This window comes from Lissotriton vulgaris, chromosome 11 (genome assembly GCF_964263255.1).
Source record: "Lissotriton vulgaris chromosome 11, aLisVul1.2, whole genome shotgun sequence".
NCBI classification, from domain to species: Eukaryota; Metazoa; Chordata; class Amphibia; order Caudata; family Salamandridae; genus Lissotriton; species Lissotriton vulgaris.
The window spans coordinates 730,119,758-730,139,348 of record NC_141699.1 but is presented as its reverse complement, the minus strand read 5'-3'; the positions used below and the strand labels follow the sequence as shown (position 1 = coordinate 730,139,348).

Below are 19,591 nucleotides of genomic sequence, written 5' to 3'. Positions count from 1 at the left end.
AAGACGGGAGTGGAGGTGATACACCTTTTTAGTGAGGCGAAAGCCTCCAGCATATCGACCGTCGGGTGTTGTAGGGTTTTCTCCGGGGTTCTACATTTCAACACGTCTGTAAGGGGGCTGATATCTGGGAGAACAGGGGGATAAACCTGCGGTAATATCCTATCGACCCCAAGAACGCTCTCATGTCTTTTTTTGTGTTAGGGAAAGGGGTATCGGCGATGGCGCAGACTTTTTCTATCTGGGGTTCGATCATCCCGTGACCTAAGACATATCCCAGATACTTTACTTTTTGAAAAGCTATTCTTGATTTCTTGGCATTGACTTTCAAGCCCGCGTCTCTCAGCGTATCCAGCACTCTCTGAAGGTGAATTAGGTGGGTTTCCCAGTCGGGGCTGAAGACTACAATGTCATCAAGGTATGCAGAAGTGAAGTTAGATAACTCTCTTAAGACATTGTTCATCAGTCTTTGGAAAGTGGCTGGGGCGCCGTGTAGTCCGAAGGGTAGAACAGTGAACTCGTAATGTCCGTCATCCGTTGAAAAGGCGGTTTTGTGGCGGTCGGCCTCGTTGAGGGGTACCTGCCAGTACCCTTTTGTTAGATCGATGGTGCTGATGTATTTGGACTCCCCTAGTTTCTCTATCAACTCGTCTATACGTGGGATCGGGTATGCGTCGAACGTGGAAATTTCGTTGAGAGCGCGGAAGTCCATGCAAAATCGCCGAGATCCATCAGGTTTGGGGATCAACACTATCGGACTAGACCAGTTGCTCTTTGATGGACGAATAACACCTAGTTTCAACATGTCTTGAACTTCCTGTTTGATCCCTTGTCTTCTGGCCTCGGGGACTCTGTAAGGTCTTATCTTTACGATTTTTCCTGGTTCGGTCTGTATGAATGAAAATTGCACTTGTATAGCGCTAAACTACCCGGAGGCCTCGTAGCGCTTGTGACTGAATTTGCTTAACGCGGGCTCAGGGCAGGTCAGCAGAATTTGGCGTACAAGTGTGTTTTCAAGGCTTTCCTGAAGGACAGGTGGTTACTGTTGCCTCGAAGGGATAGAGGGAGGGTGTTCCAGAGTTTGGCTGCAGTATGGGAGAAAGAGCGGCCTCCCCATCGAGCTTTCCTGACTCTGGCGGAAGTGGCCAGCCGGAGGGTGCAGGAGCGGAGGGAACGGGACGGGACGTAGGGAGTAGCCAAGGGATGCAGAATGGCGGGACCTGTGCGATGAAAGGCTTTGTGTAGGATACACATAGCCTTAAATTGTACTCTTGCCACTATAGGGAGCCAGTGAAGCTCCCTTAGGGCATTCCTCGCTGACTGCCAGCGAGGGAGGTTATAGAGTAGGCGGGCCGCACTATTTTGTGTGACTTGGAGCTTCTGGGTGGCAAAGGTCGGGGCTCCCATTTAGAGGGCATTCCCGTAGTCCAGGCGGGAGAGTATAAGGGCCTGGACCAGGATCCTCCTTGCCTGGAATGGGAGCAGAGGGAGCACCTTCCGCAACATCCTCATAAGCCCAAAGCAGGTGGTGGCGGTCTTTGTGGCTTGGACTGAAAAGTCCAAAGCTTTATCAAACCAGATCCCGAGGCTTTTTGTTTGGGACTTGGGGACGGGGGGCAGGCCCAAACATGGTGGCCAGATGGATGCAAGAACAGAGGGAGAAGGATTGCCCAATAGGATGACGTCTGTCTTCTCCCCGTTAAGTTTTAGGCAGGAAGATTGCATCCATCTGGCAACAGCCTCCAGACAGGGGCCTGAGGTGTGGGACGATCCCTCAGAGTGGTCTAGAGAGACCACCAGTTGGGTATCGTCCGCGTAGGTGACGATACGCACACCGAAGGGATGGACTATCCTGTCTAGGGGTTCCATGTAGGCATTAAACAGGGTAGGGCTCAGGGAGGAGCCCTGAGGGACCCCACACCTGAGTGGGTGTTTAGGAGACACCGCCTCGCCCTCAAAGACCTGGAAGAAACGGTCAGCCAGGAAGGATGTCAGCCATTCCAGGGCCGCGCCCGACACGCCCATGTCCGCCAGTCGTTGTAATAGCGTGACATGGTTCACCGTGTCGAACGCGGCGCTGAGATCTAAAAGGATGATGGCGACTTTTCCACCCCGGTCCAACACAGTTCTTGCCTCTTCCGTCACCGCTAAGAGAGCGGTTTCAGTCCCATGCAGAGGACGGAACCCTGTCTGAGAGGCCTGCAGAAGACTATTAGACTCCAGATAGTTCATCAAGGTGTTATTTACGTGCCTCTCTAGCAGTTTGCTCAGCCAGGGGAGTAAGGAGATAGGACGGTAGTTCGCCAAGTTGTTCTGGTCAAGGTTGGGCTTCTTCAACAGAGCCCTCACCATCGCGCACTTCCATGAAGGTGGTACGGATTTAGAGGTGATGGATGTGTTGAGAACGTCCAATATGACCGGGCGAATAATGTCCGTGACCTTAGTGAGGGTCTGAGGGGGTGCTGGATCGTTGGGGGAACCAGAGGTGATTTTGGGGATGAGTTTATCCAAGGCAGGAATGTCCAAAAGTGGGATTGTATCAAGCGTACAAAGGTCAGAGGAATCGGAGGTTGTAGATACGAGGGGTTCGGTATCATTGTTAGCGTCCCTGAAGGAGGAGTATATGGCCTCGATTTTTTGGGAAAAGAAAACGGCCAAATCGTTACAACGATTTTGGGCGCCCTCGGCAGAGGGACACTCAGCAGGGGGTGAAATAAGGGATTTGACAATTTTAAAAATTTCCCTTGGGGCATTAGCGGCTGCGTTAATTTTGCCACCGTAAAAAGAAGCTTGTGCCACCTTTATCTCCTGTTTGTAGAGCTTAATGGCAGCTCTATATTCAGTTTTCCTGAGTTGGGAGTAGTCCTGTCTCCAGGCTCTCTCGATTTTCCGGCAAGCTGATTTCATGGTCTTAAGGGCAGGTGTGTACCATGGGGCTGCTTTGGGTCTTTTTATGGAGTTACTAGATTGTATGGGGAGGACCAGATCGAGTGTGCTAGAGATCCAGCCATCGAAATTGTTGGTGGCTGTGTTGGGATTCGTTACCTTCCTAGGTGGGTCTCTAGCAAGGGCGTCTTCCCATGCAGGGAGGGGGATTGAGGACCACTTCCTACCTCGATGTCTAGCAGGATGGAGAGTCGAGGAAGGGGGGTTTGTGCGCCACGTGAAAGGTATCAAAAAGTGGTCGGTCCAGGGTAGTGGTGTAGGGGGATCCACCACAAGAGCGTCTATATTGCTATAGATGTGGTCAAGAAGATGACCCCTATTATGGGTTACGTGAAAGCCCTTTTGATGTAGATCCAAGGCTTGTAAGTTGGAGCGAAGATTATTAGCTGTAGTGTCGTGAGGATCATCTAGATGTAAGTTAAGATCCCCCAACAGAGTGAAATTGGGCGAGGACAACACGAGACTTGCAGCAAGGTCTGTTATATTAGTAATGAAATTGTTAAGAGCGCCAGGTGGGCGATAGGCTAGGATGCCAGAAAAGGTGGTAGTGGGGGAGAATTCTAGTGAAAAAAGGAAGCTCTCACAAGTTGGTGAGGTGGTGGGGGTAATACGGCATTTATAGCTGTCTCGATAAATGATGGCCAATCCACCGCCTCTCCCGGTCTGGCGATCCAGTCTTTTAAGCGTGTATCCTTGTGGGGTGGCCCATACAGTAGTTGGATCGTTATCTGTGTGAAGCCACGTTTCAGTTAGGAAGAGAGCCTCAGGTTTGAGCTCTTCAATCAGTAAGTGCAGTTCGGTATAGTGTTTGCATAAGGACCTACAGTTAAGGAGGAACATTCTCCATTCTTGACCAGGGGGTGAAGGGCAGGTGTGAGATGGGCTCCAATTATAGCTTTTACAGAGGTACTCAGTAAGGGATGGGAGGAACGTGTGACGACATAACAGATTGGGGCAAGGACGTAGGGCGAGAAGCGATGAGGAGTCATAGGAAAGTAGGGGCCCTACCATTGTGAAAGAGCCTGGCCGCCAGCAAGCAGGAAGCGTCTGGACGCGGACTGGTGCAGACTGGCTTCTCTTAGGCACCTCTTCGGCGCGTCTACGGCGCTACCGCTGCGCGTCACCGCTGCGCGGGAAGGTGCGGGGCTAAATAGATTAGGCGGAGTGGGAGACTAGCGCGTCAACCCACCTAAGATGGCCGCCTAGAATGGAGCAACCAGGAAGTGGTACCGCTTGCCTCCCTCCACAACAAACAGCACTGGTTGCTGCGGTGGACCGGGGAGTGAGCGAGCAGAGTACAAGTGATATTACACAATTTTAAAATGCAGGCTAAAACAAAGATAAAAGATAACGCTTGTAGCAGTCCTTACTCGCTGCCAAGCGCCAGCGCAGCGATGTTATGCAGTTCAACCTCGAGCGCGAATGAGTCTAACCCTTAAGTAGTAAGGGCGGAGTGGGAGACTAGCGCGTCAACCCACCTAAGATGGCCGCCTAGAATGGAGCAACCAGGAAGTGGTATCGCTTGCCTCCCTCCACAACAAACAGCACTGGTTGCTGCGGTGGACCGGGGAGTGAGCGAGCAGAGTACAAGTGATATTACACAATTTTAAAATGCAGGCTAAAACAAAGATAAAAGATAACGCTTGTAGCAGTCCTTACTCGCTGCCAAGCGCCAGCGCAGCGATGTTATGCAGTTCAACCTCGAGCGCGAATGAGTCTAACCCTTAAGTAGTAAGGGCGGAGTGGGAGACTAGCGCGTCAATCCACCTAAGATGGCCGCCTAGAATGGAGCAACCAGGAAGTGGTACCGCTTGCCTCCCTCCACAACAAACAGCACTGGTTGCTGCGGTGGACCGGGGAGTATGATGTATATGATGGGTTGCCAAAGTGGTTCTTCCGGGTATGTCTGAGAACACCCCCGACTGTTTCTGTAAGGTTTCCATCAGCTCTCTTCTTTCTTGTTCCCTCAGGTCGTCGTTCACGACTAGTTGGTCTATAGTACTAGCGTTTTTTTGTGGAAGGTCCTCCGTCAAGTGTATCCCTGTGGGAGGGGGCCCCAGCCATTTCTTTAACAGGTTGATATGATATACCTGTGTCTTCCTTTGGGTGAGTTGAAGTCTATAACTCGTTTTTCCAATCGTGTTCAGGACTTGATATGGGCCTCCCCATTCGGCTTTAAACTTTTGAGTGGAGGAGGGCAGGAGCACCAGAGCCCAGTCCCCCACCATCAATCTTCTCCATTTTTTTCCTTTATCGTAAAAAGACTTTTGGCGTTGTTGACTTCTTTCTAGGTTAGCGTATGCCAGTTCTCTCAGTTTTCCTATCTTGGATCGGAGGTTCCGAGCGTATTCCAATGTCCTCAGCGTCTCTTCTGGGGTTTCCTTTTCCCACGCTTCTTTGGTCATCTCTAAAAGGGATCTTGGCTGCCGACCATACAACAATTCGAATGACGAAAACCCCAGACTGCTTTGTTTCTGTCCCCTAATGACGTACAAAGCCAGGGGTAGTACTTGGTCCCACTCCGCTCCGTTGATCTCCAACATTTTCCGTAGGGTTGTTTTCAGGGTACGATTATATCGTTCCACGAGTCCGTCAGTTTGTGGGTGATATACAGCCGTTCTGATTTGTTGAATTTGTAGGAGCTGGCAGACATCCTTCATTAGGCGAGACACAAACGGGGTTCCCTGGTCTGTGACTATCTCTTTCGGGAACCCCACCCAGGAAAACATTTCTAGCATCTTGTCAGCTATCTGTTTGGTTGTGGTGGCAGTCAGAGGATAGGCTTCCGGGAATCGGGTAGCATAATCCACTACTACTAACACATATTGATACCCCTTCCGGGTTTTGGGTAAGGGACCTATCAGATCCATTCCGATTCGTTCGAAAGGCGTCCCAATAATGGGCAGGGGTTGTAGGGGTACCGCAGGGGGTCTAGTCATGTTCCTCCTTTGACATACCTTGCATTCCTGACAGTACTTTACGGTGTCTTTATAGATTCCCGGCCAATAGAAGTGGCGGAGCAGGTTTTGCGTGGTTTTTTCTGCTCCAGTATGTCCTGCGACCAAATGAGCGTGGGAGTAGAACAACACCTGCTCTCGGAAAGACACAGGTACTAGTAGTTGTTCGGGATCATTCTTCTGCCCCTGGCGGTATAGCAGGTCGTTCTTCACAAGGAATCGAGGATATTGTATGGGATTTTGGTCCTTGGATCGCTCTGCAGCTTCCCACGCGTTGGAGAGGGTAGCGTCATTACTTTGAGAGAAGCGGAAACTACGGTCCAGCACCCAGGGCTCTGCTGTCACGAGAGCGGGGACGTTTCCCTCAATACATTTTGTTTGGGCAGGGGGGGCTCCTCTGAGGAGGCTTTTATTAAACATACCTAGAAAGTCCGGGTTGTCCGTACCTATTATGAGATCCTCAGGGAGAGTGGCCAGTACCCCCACCCTTATCTTGTGGGGTCTCCCACCCTGGGGTTCGATGGGCACCATAGCCACCGGATAAGACCTAACGTCTCCATGTACACAGCGTATATTAACCTGTTCCTGTCTTACTATCTGGGAGGGTCGCACATATCGGGATTGTACCACTGACTGGCGACCGCCAGAGTCTAACAGGGCCTGGAGGGAGGTGCCGTTTACCCCAACACTTACTCCGAAAGCTTGACCCATTTCGCTGGAGTACATCACCGCCCTGGGAAGATATCCTACTTCCATCGGTTCTTCCTGTTGCTTCCTTCGGGGACAAAGGCGGGCTATATGACCCCATGTGCCACAGTCAAAGCATTGAGGCCCGGCAGGTATGGGCCCTTCCGTTCTCCATGTTCTCGGCCTCGTGGTCTCAGGAGGTTTTACTGGTTTCCTTTCAGTCTTTCCTAGGGTTTTGTGTCTCTCAGTTTCCCAGGCCTGGGAGGGTCTAGGTTGTACCCTTGAAAAAGTAGTGGCCATATCTACGGCTTTGGCCGTTGTGAGATGGTGGTGCTGCCGCAACCACCTCTGAGTGGCGTATGGTAAGGCCTCAAGGAATTGTTCCAGATAGACCCTATCCATGATCTCTTCCTTAGTACTGTGAGTAGGGGTCAGCCACTTGTCTGCTGCCATTTTCAGCCTCACAAACAATGTCTTTGGGGATTCCCCTGGTACTCCCCTTTCCTTTCTGAACCTTATTCTGTACGCTTCTTGGTCCAGGCCCAAGTGGTCCAAGATAATCCATTTTACCTCTGTGTAAGCCGTATCACCAGTCGGATTGGCCACCTGATAGGCAGCCTGGGCCTCGCCTACTAGAAGGGGCGCGAGGAAGAATGGCCATTTGGGCACCGGCCACCCACAAGCTCGAGCCGCCCTCTCAAAGTTAAGCAGGAAGGCGTCCGGATCCTCCCCCGGCTGGTACTTTTGAAGGGATACACCGCTGATATGTGGGCTTGTCAGAGAGGCGGTGACAGGTCCTGCTATAACTGGGTTTTCCAGGGCCCTGGCGGTCACTGCAGCCTTCATTACCTCTCTATCCGCCTCTGCCGTTAGGATCTGCTGCTGAATGGCCCACTCAAGTCGTTCTTGCCCCTTGATAAGTGATTGCACTACCTCTTCCATCTTGGGGTGACAGATGGTCACTATGCCCGCATTCTCCACCACTGTAGCTGGGGCAGCAGGGAGAGGCAAGAGACGTGTTTTAGTTATAGTAGGTAGTGGTTTTATTTTTGACAAGAGCTGATCGGTACACTTCAGTCTTACACCAGACTTTCTTGGGGAACGACTCCTTTCTGCGCGGCTCTTGGAAAGGAGGCCTTCTTCCCTTCTTTTCTTTAGTGTCCGTCTTCGTTCTCCCCCGTCAGGCTCCGTCTTGTTCTCCTCATCGTCGGTATGTGAAAGAAACAGGAAAAGCACGTTAGGGTCACGGCCTTTCGGTGAGATGCCCAATCACCCGGGGTGACGTGAAGGAAGGGACGACTTGTGCACCAAACAAACACTCGTGAATCATACAAGAAAAAATGCTCGTGACTAGGTGGGGATGTGATTCAAAAGGGATAAGGCCTTGGGTTTAGTGAAGGGGTGAAGACTGCTAGCGCCGCGTTCTCCTTCCCACCCAGCCCGCTATACGGGAACGTACCTCGCGAAGCCACGCCCCTCCGGGGGAGTGGCTGGGCGAATCGCGATGTCGGTGGCCTCCTGGCTCAGCTGCGCCCTCCCGTCTCCCACCGTCAGCTTCCTCGGTTCTCGCGCCGATGACTTCCTCAGCTCTCTCTCCAACGACCTCCTCAGCGTCCGCTCCGGCGGCTTCCTCTGTTCTCACCGGCGGCTCCTCCTCTCCAGGTACGTTGACACCAGGGATCGCTTCCCGCTCCGATTCCGAATCTTGCCTGCCGTCTGGGGATGCCGCCTGGCTCTGTAGTCCCTCTCGCCGACACTGGAACTCTCTGGGCGTCTCCCCCTCCTCCGTCGAATCGTCCTGTAGGTCCTGTCGCTGCAGTCTCCACTCCAGCGAATCGTCCTCCCACCACTCGTCGTCTTCTTCTTCTTTGCTCCACGCCGCACCGCTCCTCCTGCTGACCGCTCCTCCGGTGTATAGACACACCTGGTCGGGCACACCCTCCTCTTTTAAGGCGGAGTCTGGCCACTCCTCCACAGGTCCGTGTATCCAGTTAAAGGGGCCGCTGTCCAGGTCCTCCTCATCGCAGCTATAGCGTTCTTCAACTCTGTGCCACGAGGGCTGATCCAGTGTGGGCTGTGGAAAGAAGAGGGGGGGGTCACAGGTCACTTGAACTCCAGGGGGCACCTCGGGCACCCCCTTACACCCTCCTAAACCTCCTCCAGATCCAACCTTTCCAAAGCCTAGCCCAGTCTGAATAGAGTATGTGGGCATTCTAGAGGCTCTTACCTCTTTTTCAGCCCAATTGTTAACTCACTGTCAGAACTTCTATGCGCCTCTTTACCATTTTGATCTCTTGTATTGCCATAGTACCCCATGTCCTGCTCCATATGAGTTTGCAACAAGAATGCCTTTCAGTTGAATGACCACAAGTGGAGGTTCATTGGCAATATCTAATGTAGGTGAAGACCAACACCCATTGCTCTCTGCAGTGTTAGAACAGCAACAATCTTTTGTAGTGCAGGCATTTCTAGACTCCATTCCACAAGTCACCATCACGACAGATGCCTTTTTGGTCTATTGGGAACATGTCTCCACCAAATGACTATCCATAGATTGTGGCCCCCTCAATACTGGGGGCACCATAAAACCTACCTTTCGAGCTCAATGCTATACATCTCCCTCTCAAAGCTGTCCTTCAACTCATTCAGCTATATGGCTCCAGTGACGACACCATGACTCAGCGTTTTGAATAGAGTCTGAGTCAGTGCTGCCTACTGGCACCATGGAGCTAGGTCAGAGGTTTTCAGATCCATTCCAGCGTCTGGGATATTCAAAGGTGAGGAATCTACAGGTAGATTAGAGTATCCGCCAGAAAGATAATTACTGAATTTAAATAACTTTCTCCTATTGTATTATCTCCCTGAACGTGCTAAAATATTCTGAAATTACCCTGAACATCACAGTGAATCTAAACTGATTTGTAATATTGCCCCATCTCCCCTATCCGTTTTGTGACTGCTATCATTAGTCATCTTGTCTCTCTCAATCTGCTTTTTCTTGGTCTTTCTCTGTGTTTATACAGGTCTCCGCAACTTTTGTCGTCATCATCCTTCGAGCATATGCATAAATGTATTTTTCCCCACCGCTGAATGTATCTTTTTCTCATTTTAACTTCACAGTGATATACCGCATCTGACAGATTTGGTCAGATGGTTGTGTCGCCTACTAATGTCCTTTTACAGGTATCATACCTCCAGGCATTCTACCATTCAATGAAGGGTGATGTATATCTGGAAGAGAGCCAAGCTTCATCTCACTACAAAACTCCCTATTAATCGACTCTCCATACAAACCGATAGCATCAACAGTCCACATACTCTCTGTCATTAGTGTCCATGCATGTCAATTTTAAAACATATTCCACCTTCCCCTCCATTCCCCACCACCTAATACTAACTCTCAAAAATGAATGCTTGCTGAGTGAAAAAGGCCTACCTTATTCCAAAAAGAAATACTTTCTGGAAAATGGGCTTGTACACTGTCATATTCTGGCATATGATGTGTCATTGCAATTACAATATTATTTTATACAGTGTTTCAACTCCATAAAAAAATGAAAATATTCTGTCACAAGAGTGACCCTACACTGGGCTACAATTGTGTTTTGTTTTTCACTGTGATTAGAATATTTTCCGAGAACTCACCCAGCCTATGTCAAAATCGTAAAAGTATTCGGTTGCCTTAATGATATTGTATCATGCTACCATTGGGTATATTTACTGTCATTGTGATGGACATATTCCTAGGCACCATGGTAAAACACTTTTCTTTCACAGTTGGATTTACTATTTGGCACAGTCTGACAATCAAGAACTCGTTTGGCATTAATCCTGTTTATTTGTACTGCTCTAAATTTGTGTGTTATATCAGGGCATGTCCTGTTTGTTTTGTCATTTCATATAGCATACTGCGATTAACCTATGTTTAAGTGCTTAACATGTTTAAGTTAAGGAGACCTAGAGAGGCAATGATTTGGTATAGAGATATCTCACTCTAAATTTTCATATATTCTCTCTCATTTCAATAACAGGTGGAGCATTATGGTGTACGAGACAAAGCTCCCACAACAGTCAACTGCTAGCGAAAACTCCACTGAGGATTCTGAAGTAAGCAGTAAATGCAGGGGAAGAAGTGAAGTGGCAAGCTGACAGTCTGCATCTAATAATTACTTTTATTTAAGGAAAATGGCTAGCATAGCAGGAACAAAGCTTTCAAAAGCAGTCCAAATATTTTTACATTTTCATCTACTAGTTATAGATGTTTAAATAATGTTGCAAAATTGTTGCAACCAAATAACTCAGAATTTACTCCTCTAAATATACTTATACTTAGCCTTTTAGCCCTCTGCATGGGGTTTAAAGCCCTCCTTTTAATGATCCATTTCCTGAGATCCTAGCCATCTTTCTCTTCTTTATCCTTTCCGTATTGAACATGCTGAAGAATGTTTAGCTTTCTATATGTTTATTTTTTTATTATTACTTTCTCTAATTGGTTTGATCTAAAAGTCCCCACTGCCCCTCTGCTGAGGTGATTGCTTTAGAAATATAGTTAATCAATATATGGACAGAGCTTGACATAACCTACTTAAAGTTTTGAGTGCAAATATTTGCTGGATTCACATGGTCTGCATCATTAAGCCACCTAATTGAGCCCTGACGTATCGCTCCAACCATTTGGCATGTTGTTTATGCCCTTGTGACTTCAGGTGTGTGCCCTGAAAGCCTGTCTGCATGAATGCCATCTTCTCATTCTCTTTTTTCTGTAAATGGGTCTGGAACCACAGCCATGTGCTTGAAATGAATAGGAGGGAAGATTGCATTTTATGAAGGGATCACTGCCCAAAACTGAAAAACATGAAGGAAACATAAACGTTAGAAGACTGAAGTTGAGCAGATTAGGTTAGCGCTGAAGAAAACGGAGGCTTTTCTAAAGCTTTCCATTGGAACTACATCGACCACGTGGATCGGAGAATGAACATCAGGGATGGAGCATACCCCCTTTAGATTCTGCATAAATGTCCACGACAAGGGAGAAGCAGAGGTGTGCTCACTACACCATGACCCAGTTATAGCTGAAAACAACGATGAGGGACTTTGGGCTGTTGAGCTACATGGAGAACCAAAAAATTGATGTGGCATAAGGAGAGGGCTCTGCCACCAAGTAGGTTGCTGAACTGAAGAAGGAGTTATCGTTAAAGAAGAGGTCTGAAAACAGTGAGGCAAAGAAGTGCCAAGTAACCCAGCTCAGGCACAGTCTGGCACCGCTGAACCTTTTTGACACAAATTCCAAATCTCCAAGACCACCCCATATCGTAAGCACTTGTAATCAAGGGCATACATTAGCATAAAGAACCCAATGAGTTGAGTTAATTCTTCCCTTTATCTGAAGTCACCTTCTTAGGGACCCCAGCCCTGGTGAAGATTCAAGCTCTAGCTACTCCATGAGCAGTGACTGTCCTAAGTTGAATAGCTTCCAGATACATGGTGGCATGGTCTAATACCACCATGATAAATCTTATCCCTGAGGATGTTGGGGGGTGTCTAGTGGACCAATAATGTAAACCCCTATCCCCCAAAAGGAGTTCCCACTACTAGAAGTGGTGTTTGGAGCTTTTGGCTTGCCCCTGTCTTGCTACTGGCTTGGCAGGTGCCACAGAAGTAACTGAACTCCTTGACATTCTTAAACATCTGGAGCCAGTAGAAAGGATTGACCAGGCTTTCCTAGGTAGTGGTCTGCCCCAGGTGCCAAGGTAAGTGAATAACATGGGGTATGTTGGGGAGGAACTCTTGTACTGCTGTGGGTCACCAATTTTCTTTTTGCTTCTCATTTGGGTTCCTGTGTCTACTGTCAGGAGGCCCTCCTCCCAGTATGTGTTATGGATGCCACCGGTATCCCCTTGTTCCTGTCTGAGAGCCAACTGTCACAGGTTTTCAAGAGAAGGGCATGTCCTGTGCCATTTACTCAAATTCATCCTTGAGGCACCCGTTGCTCCCTGGAGATTTGCCAAATCTGGCACATCACCTAGGGGAGCAGTTTCTCCCTCAAGTACCAGGCATTCAGCCTGAGGGTTAGGCTCCTTCTGGTACTGTTGGTTGCCAGCCTCCCCTTTAGGCTTTAGGGACCTAGTCCATAGTTTCAGGCTCCAGGATCTCTTGACTCTCCCACGGTGCCTTCTGTGCTCTTGTTGTAATACTCATCCAGTCTGGTAAACCCAGCATTGCTGCATGGGTCCTTCTTTCCACTTCAGCCCAAGCAGGCGTTTCCAGGTTATTTTCCAGCAGACACTCTACTGGGATGGCAGGGGACACAGCTACCCTAGTTGAGCCAGGAGCCCCTCCCCAAGTCTACCACAGCCATTGAATGGGACTTTGTGACATTGTCAGCATTGACAATCTCGCGCACTTCATCTAGTAGGTTCTGGTCCGGGGAAACCAGTTTGGCCATCACCATGGTCACACTGGCACCTGTATACTTCAGAGCCTTCACCTCCACCCCATTCCTTTTTGGTGACTAACTATACTTTTCCACACTAGGCGGCAGTGAACCAAAGGCACAATGTTCTCTCCACATAGGGATATTAAAGTGACCTCTGTATATCCTTTGGGATCTCTAGGCGCAACATCCCACCTCATCCCTACACCAGCCATTCCCTTGGACTGGCCAACAGTGTGTCTTTTTCTATTGCACATTAAGTCTCCCCCTCTATGTCGTGGCTAATTTCAGTCAAAATATGCCCCAGACTTTGAGGGGGTCAGCATACGTCTTTCCCATATACCTTCTCTCCTTGGAATAAGATGTTACTCTGGGCAGCCCCCCAACTTTTGGGGACTCTTTGTGACTATTATTCTTTTTATATTTGCCCCCCTTTTGTCCTCTTTTTTTGGGTCCCCAATCTGGGGCTTGTTGGAGGCTGTGGTACAAACTCACTCATCAACTGTCTTGCCCAGCTCCCTGTGGCTACACAGATTAGAGTCTACCAGATGTTGGTGCAGCTTCTATGAGTGACAATTTGTTAACATGTACTCCTTAACAATAATGGTATAGAAGCCTTCGAAATTATCTACTTTGTTGTCCTTAATCCATCCATCTAGTGCTCTAACTGAATTGCCAACAAAGTCAACTCAAGTCGGTGTTGCATCTTTCTGTGCTGTCCTATACTTCTGGCTTTACTCCTCATGCTAGTCCAAAGAGCTCAATTAGTGCTTCCTTCATATGTGCGTAGGGTTCTGCTGTGTCATCCTCAAGTGTGAGTAGTCTGTCCCTACCAACTACTGGCACTAACTCCCATAGTAGTGTTCCCCAGTTTTATGCACCCACCTTTCTCATCTTGAGAGATCTCTCTCATATAAGGCTACGCCATGTGTCTGTCACCTTCCTGAACATAACTAGGGACAATCCCTTTGAGCAGTCTGACTTCATGTGCATTCCTGTCAGAACCTTCAGTTGCTTTTCTGCTGCCACCATCTTCCTTAGGCCCCAGGCCAATCCTGGTCCTTCTTTCTACCACCACTTAAACTTCTTCCCCACTACCTTGGGGTAATTCCTTCTTTAGGTGTGGATGTACTTTGTGGTCCTCTTCTAGGCTCCGAGGTCCTTGATCAGGTCATTCTCATGGCCTTAACATCCATCTTGATCCCCCGAGCCCTACAAGGAGCCCTCAGCTCATCTGTCTTGAGGGAGGACAGGTTTTTCATGCCAAGCTCCATGCTTCCTTGGTAAAGAGTTGACTCCTTTAACTTTTTCAAAAAGTTTTTGAGCTTTCTCAAACTGTTGAAACTTAAGAAAACATTGTCACAACTTTAAAAAAACTTTTCTCAAACCCATGAACCTTTCTAAGAAAGCTTTAGAAATAGGCATTTGGTGACTGCAATAACTCAACAGATGCTTGGGAGCCACAAAAAACTTGTTTTTCAAGTGTCCACTTGAGAAGATTCTCAGTGGTCTTAAACTTCAACAACTGTATGGTACTGCTAAACACAAGTTCTGGATCCCACCGCTACCATTAGTATGAGGAAATGAGGGGTATTTTAGGGTGTGGTTGTTCAACCACACAGTGTAATACACTTACCAACCTACCAACCACTTTAGGACCATTTGGCTTTGCATATTAAACCCTTCGCTCGACCCTGGGTAGCTGTGGCACTTAAGCAGTCCGGCTTAGACAAAGGAACACATGTAAAGCATTTAAACAGCACCAAAACAATTGAAGAAGAAATACACGAGATAGTCAAGAAGTCTGACACCCATTTATGTAAATGAACTGTATTTTTAATGCATTTTTAGACACCACAATGAAAAAGATCCGCTGGAGCGTCCCGTAAATACAAAAATTAAGAGGTATAGTAAATATGCACTTTTTCACTTAACCACGAACAAGCCTTTGCAAATTCAAGTTGAAACTTGGAAACTTTTTAAAGAAAAACTTGGGTAAGTATCAACGCAGTCATTTTCAGTTACTGTATACGTCCAACTCTGGCAGGGAGCCAGCAAGGTCCTCAGAAACAGTTACCTAGGAGGAATAAGTAGTCTTCAGTGAGTTCCTTACACTTTTTTTCCTTGCCATAGACTTTTATGGAAGGAGTTCTGATGCAAGGGATACAGAATGCTGAAGATGCTCAAGGATGTCGTGAAATTCTGTGCAGTTTACTGGGTTTTCCTGCGACTACTCCTTGGGCCTAGTGAGGTGATCCTGGCAGCAGGAGTTGATGCCCCACAAAATCCTCTTGGTCCTGTCAGAGGTCCAGTCGCGACTGGGCTGCCTGTTGCCTGGTATCGCGGTCACATGGGAATCCTTCCTTGGGCAGTAACTTGCCTTCTGAGCGACGAAGCTGCACTCCAATGACTCTCCAGAGTTCAGCAGACTCTGGGGAAACTTTGAGTGTGGGTTCCTAGTCACTGTTACTGCACGACGGCGAGGATCAGTGTTCAGGAGATGTGGAGTACCAACTTGCCCCAGAAGGCTTTTACAGCTGTGGTGGGCCTGTGCTGCGAACTGGAGGGCAGCCATATGACCCTTGGTGTCGCTTGCTTCCACTGGGCTCTGGAAATGACTGATCAACGAATAGGACACAGCAGGCACAGTCCCTTCTCCAGCTACCAGGTTGACCAGGTACAGTCCAAGCCAATGCAGCCTTGGTGCAGCATGGCAGTCCTTCTTTGGTCCTCTTCTCCATTGTCTAAATCTGAGGTCTGGTTACCAGAGATGCCCTTTTTATGCCCTGAAATTTCTCTCAGGGTAGGTCGGGTTTAGTAACTGATGGGCTACCAGGTTCCCTCCCTCCCATGACCACTTCCTGTGAACTGGGTGATCTGGGTTTTCTAGAAACCTCCATTCTGTCTACTTGCAATATGGTTGAACCCGTCTCTTGTTGTGTAGAGCTCCTTAGCCAAACCCAGAGATTTTGCTACCTAGGGGTCTACAAGCTCCTGAAAAACAGGTTTAGCAGCTGGTTTCCCTCTCCTTCCCAAGTGCCATCCTATCTACCTAAACAATAGAGCTGCCCCTAACCCATGTGCTCACCATTTGCCTTTCAAAGGCAATTACTCCTTAGAAGCTTTACATTTGGGCAAACACCTGTGTGGCTCCCTGCCAGGGAGAGGTAACATCTCCCTCCTGTGCAGGCTTTCATTGTCTCTTTTCCTTTTAGTTGTTTGCACGTCTCCACAAGAGGACAGAAAGATGTCTCAGGGACAGACCCTGGGTCCAACCATGGATGGGCATAGGGAATTTTTTTAGGACAACAAAGCGGGAACTTTGTAAAATGTTGCACACTGCCGCGAGTTACATACATTTATTTATTTAAGAGCGCGAACCAGACCCGTGAGGGTATCAGAGCGCTTTACAGAAGTATCAGGTTGGATACAGAACAGGGGGGGGGGGGAATATAGGGGAAGGCAGCCAAGGAATAGTGCAGTGATCATAGGTAAAATCAGGTTGAGGGGGTGATTGTAGCGTGAGCTTGAGGAGAGGAATTTGCCCATTATGAAAGATTTGGTCTCCTTTTTGAAGTGGGCTAGAGACGGTATTCTTCTAATGGCGGGTGGGAGTGAGTTCCATTTTCTTTTGGCGGCTCCAGAGAAAGCCCGATTGTATGTTCTTTTTTCTGGAAGCGTGCGGGTTGGAGCAAAAGGGTTTTGACGGACCGGGAGTTTCTGATTCCTCCGGATAATACAAGGTTCGAGGCATGTGGGCTGCTGAATTCATATCTTGTGCATAGATCGCCGCCTAGTGTTGGGTCCGGATGATTGCACTTTGTTGTCTTGGAAGAGTCTTCGAAGTATCATGACATAGGTGACTCCTCCCTTGGACTACAGTGCGCATGGGCATCTTCTCCATCCTCAGATTGTTTTTTTCCGCCATTGGGTTCGGATGCAAACTCCTATACTCCAACTTTGGAATCAAAAACAAAACTTTTCTAAAGGCTAAAAGGCCTTCGATTCGACGGTATTGTTCTCGCTCGGTAACTCTCTACTCGATCCAGCCTTCCATCTCAAATCGGTCGTCGACGCAGGCCGTTGGGCCTTTTCGACGCCACGTGAGCCAACCGTCGATGGAAAGAACCCTGTTTAAAAGGTGCCCACAATGCCAATCCAAGTTCCCACATACTGATAAGCACTTGGTATGCAACACGTGCCTTTCCCCAGACCATAAAGAAGAAAGCTGTCCAGCCTGCGCACAGTTTAGATCGAAGAAAACTATTCAAAACCGACGTGCCGCTAGGCAAGTAATGCAGCGACAGGCATCGGACCCGGACAACATCTTCGATGATGACCTGGATCTACAAGAAGCTCCAGACTCGGACCTAGAGATCGTCACCGTCGAGGACTACTCGGACTCCGATGACGACATCCCACCGGGGCAAATCGTGAGTACCCTGCCCTCCGACACCAATTACCCCATTACCAAAGGCTCCAGTCAAGGCATCGCCAAAGGGCCTTAGCCAAGATCAGAAAAAAGGTTTGCAAACCCCGCCATCCGGCTCGGCTCCGAAACTGAAACCTTCTGAAACCCCAGGGCCCAGTACCATCGTCCCAAAGAAGGTTCCAGAGCCAAAGAAGGTCGTCGACTCGAAGGGCATCGATCCGAAAACGGCCGTACAGCCAAAGAGTGTCGAGCCGAAAAAGACTGTTGACCCCAACAAGGCCGCACAGCCCAAAATCGTCGAGCCAAGAGTGGTTGTCGAAACGAACAAGGGCACACAACCAAAGGGCGCCGAACCAAAAAAGGTCACCGACCCGAACAAGCCTTCGGCCCCAAAATCCGTCGACCCGGCAAAGGGCGCCGTACCTTAACCTGAGCCGAGGCCAGAAAAAACCTGTTGACCCAAGGACACCGGCTCCAAAAACACCAGTCGATCCAAAACATACCATCGACTCGGGAAAGGACACTCATCCAAAAAAGCCTAAGTCACCAGTCGACCCGAAAAAGAACATAGACTCGGAAAAAGACACTCCTCCGAAGAAGCCTACGGAGCACAAAAAACGCGTCGAACCGAAAGTTACGGTTGACCCGAAAAAAGGCCCAAGCCGAAAAAATCGGTTACTAAGCCAAAAGTCGTCGAAAAACCAAAGTCGAACACTCAACCCAGGACTGTAGAGGAGGAACTCTTCCACCCAGATCCCTCTGACGACCAGGCAAAAATATACATTAATCCAGAGACTGGTAAAGTTACCATACTGCATAGGAAGAAGAGGCCTTTGGACTTTGAACCTCAGTCCCCTATTCCATTAAAGAAAAAGGACTTTGGGACTTCTCCCTCTAGACCCTTCATTCCTTTTCAGCCTATCATGCCTACTACTCCTTTTATTCCCTACTCTCCTTATTCTCCTTCTCAACACGGGGACAATGAAGGTAACACAGGGGATGAGCCACAGCCTCAATATGATTTCCCACAAGATACTGACCCACAAGAGGAACCATGGGAAGACCCAACAGACCCTTACAACACCCATCCCATCCCTGATATACCCTCTTATCTTACTAAGCCGTCCCCTACTGATGACACCGTAGTCTTTAATCAACTCATAGACAGGGCAGCACAATTTCACAACGTAGATCTGCATAACGACCCTGTTGAGGAAGACTTCTTGTTTGACACCTTCCTACATCAGAAAAATGTGTCAAAACGCTTCCCATGTTAAAGGGAGTTCTGAAACATGCACCTGACATATTTAAGGATACAGCCAGGGCACGGGTAAACAACCCCAGAATGGAAAAAAAATATAGGGCAGCTCCTACAAACCCTACTTACATCAGAGGGCAGTTACCACTTGACTCCCTGGTAGTGGCCAACGCACGGAAAAGAGCCAACTCCCAAACAACTGGGGAAACACTTCCCCCGACAAGGAGTCAAAAATACTAGAGGCATCAGGCAAAAGGGTAGCAGCACAAGCCTCCAACTCATGGAGGATTGCTAATACACAAGCCCTACTGGCTCGTTATGACAGGGCGCATTACGATCAGCTAGAAAACCTAATGCAACACCTACCTGAGCCTTTCAAAGCACAAGCCCAGGATCTGATACAAGAGGGAAAATTCATGACAAACGCCGCCATCAAATGCGCGCTTGATGCAGCAGATACTGCAGCTAGGTCAATCAACTCTAGCGTCCAACTACGCAGACATGCATGGCTGTGTATTTCTGGTTTTAAGAATGAGGTGCAGTCCACCATTCTTAACCAGCCTGTTAATCAGGATTTTCTATTTGGCCCTGCTGTCGACACCATTTTGGATAAAATGAAAAAGGACACAGAGACCGCAAAATCAATGGGGGCATTGCAATTTCAGCAACATAGAGGCTCCTTTCGTCGCTCCTCATACAGAGCGACCACACGAGGAAATACCTCACAAACATCTGCCTCGTACAAAAGTAACACACAAGGTTCCTTTAACAAGAACACAACCAGAGGAGGTTACCGAGGTAACAATAATAAGGGAAGAGGACGTGGAGGCAATAACACCAGAGACTCCACTGTCACAAAACAGTGACTTCATTACGCTACC

At 48.5% G+C, this 19,591-nt stretch overlaps 1 protein-coding gene across 23 annotated transcripts in view; it reads left to right on the top strand.

Annotated features, from left to right (window-relative positions):
* Positions 1–19,591, top strand: part of DGKD (diacylglycerol kinase delta) — a 1,053,390-nt gene that overhangs the window by 504,405 nt on the left and 529,394 nt on the right. For all 23 annotated transcript variants that reach the window (XM_086943829.1, XM_086943836.1, XM_086943828.1 and 20 more), the window contains one exon: positions 10,619–10,694. In XM_086943829.1, coding sequence (XP_086799955.1) covers positions 10,619–10,694 — 76 coding nt within the window. The remainder of the gene's footprint in view (positions 1–10,618; positions 10,695–19,591) is intronic.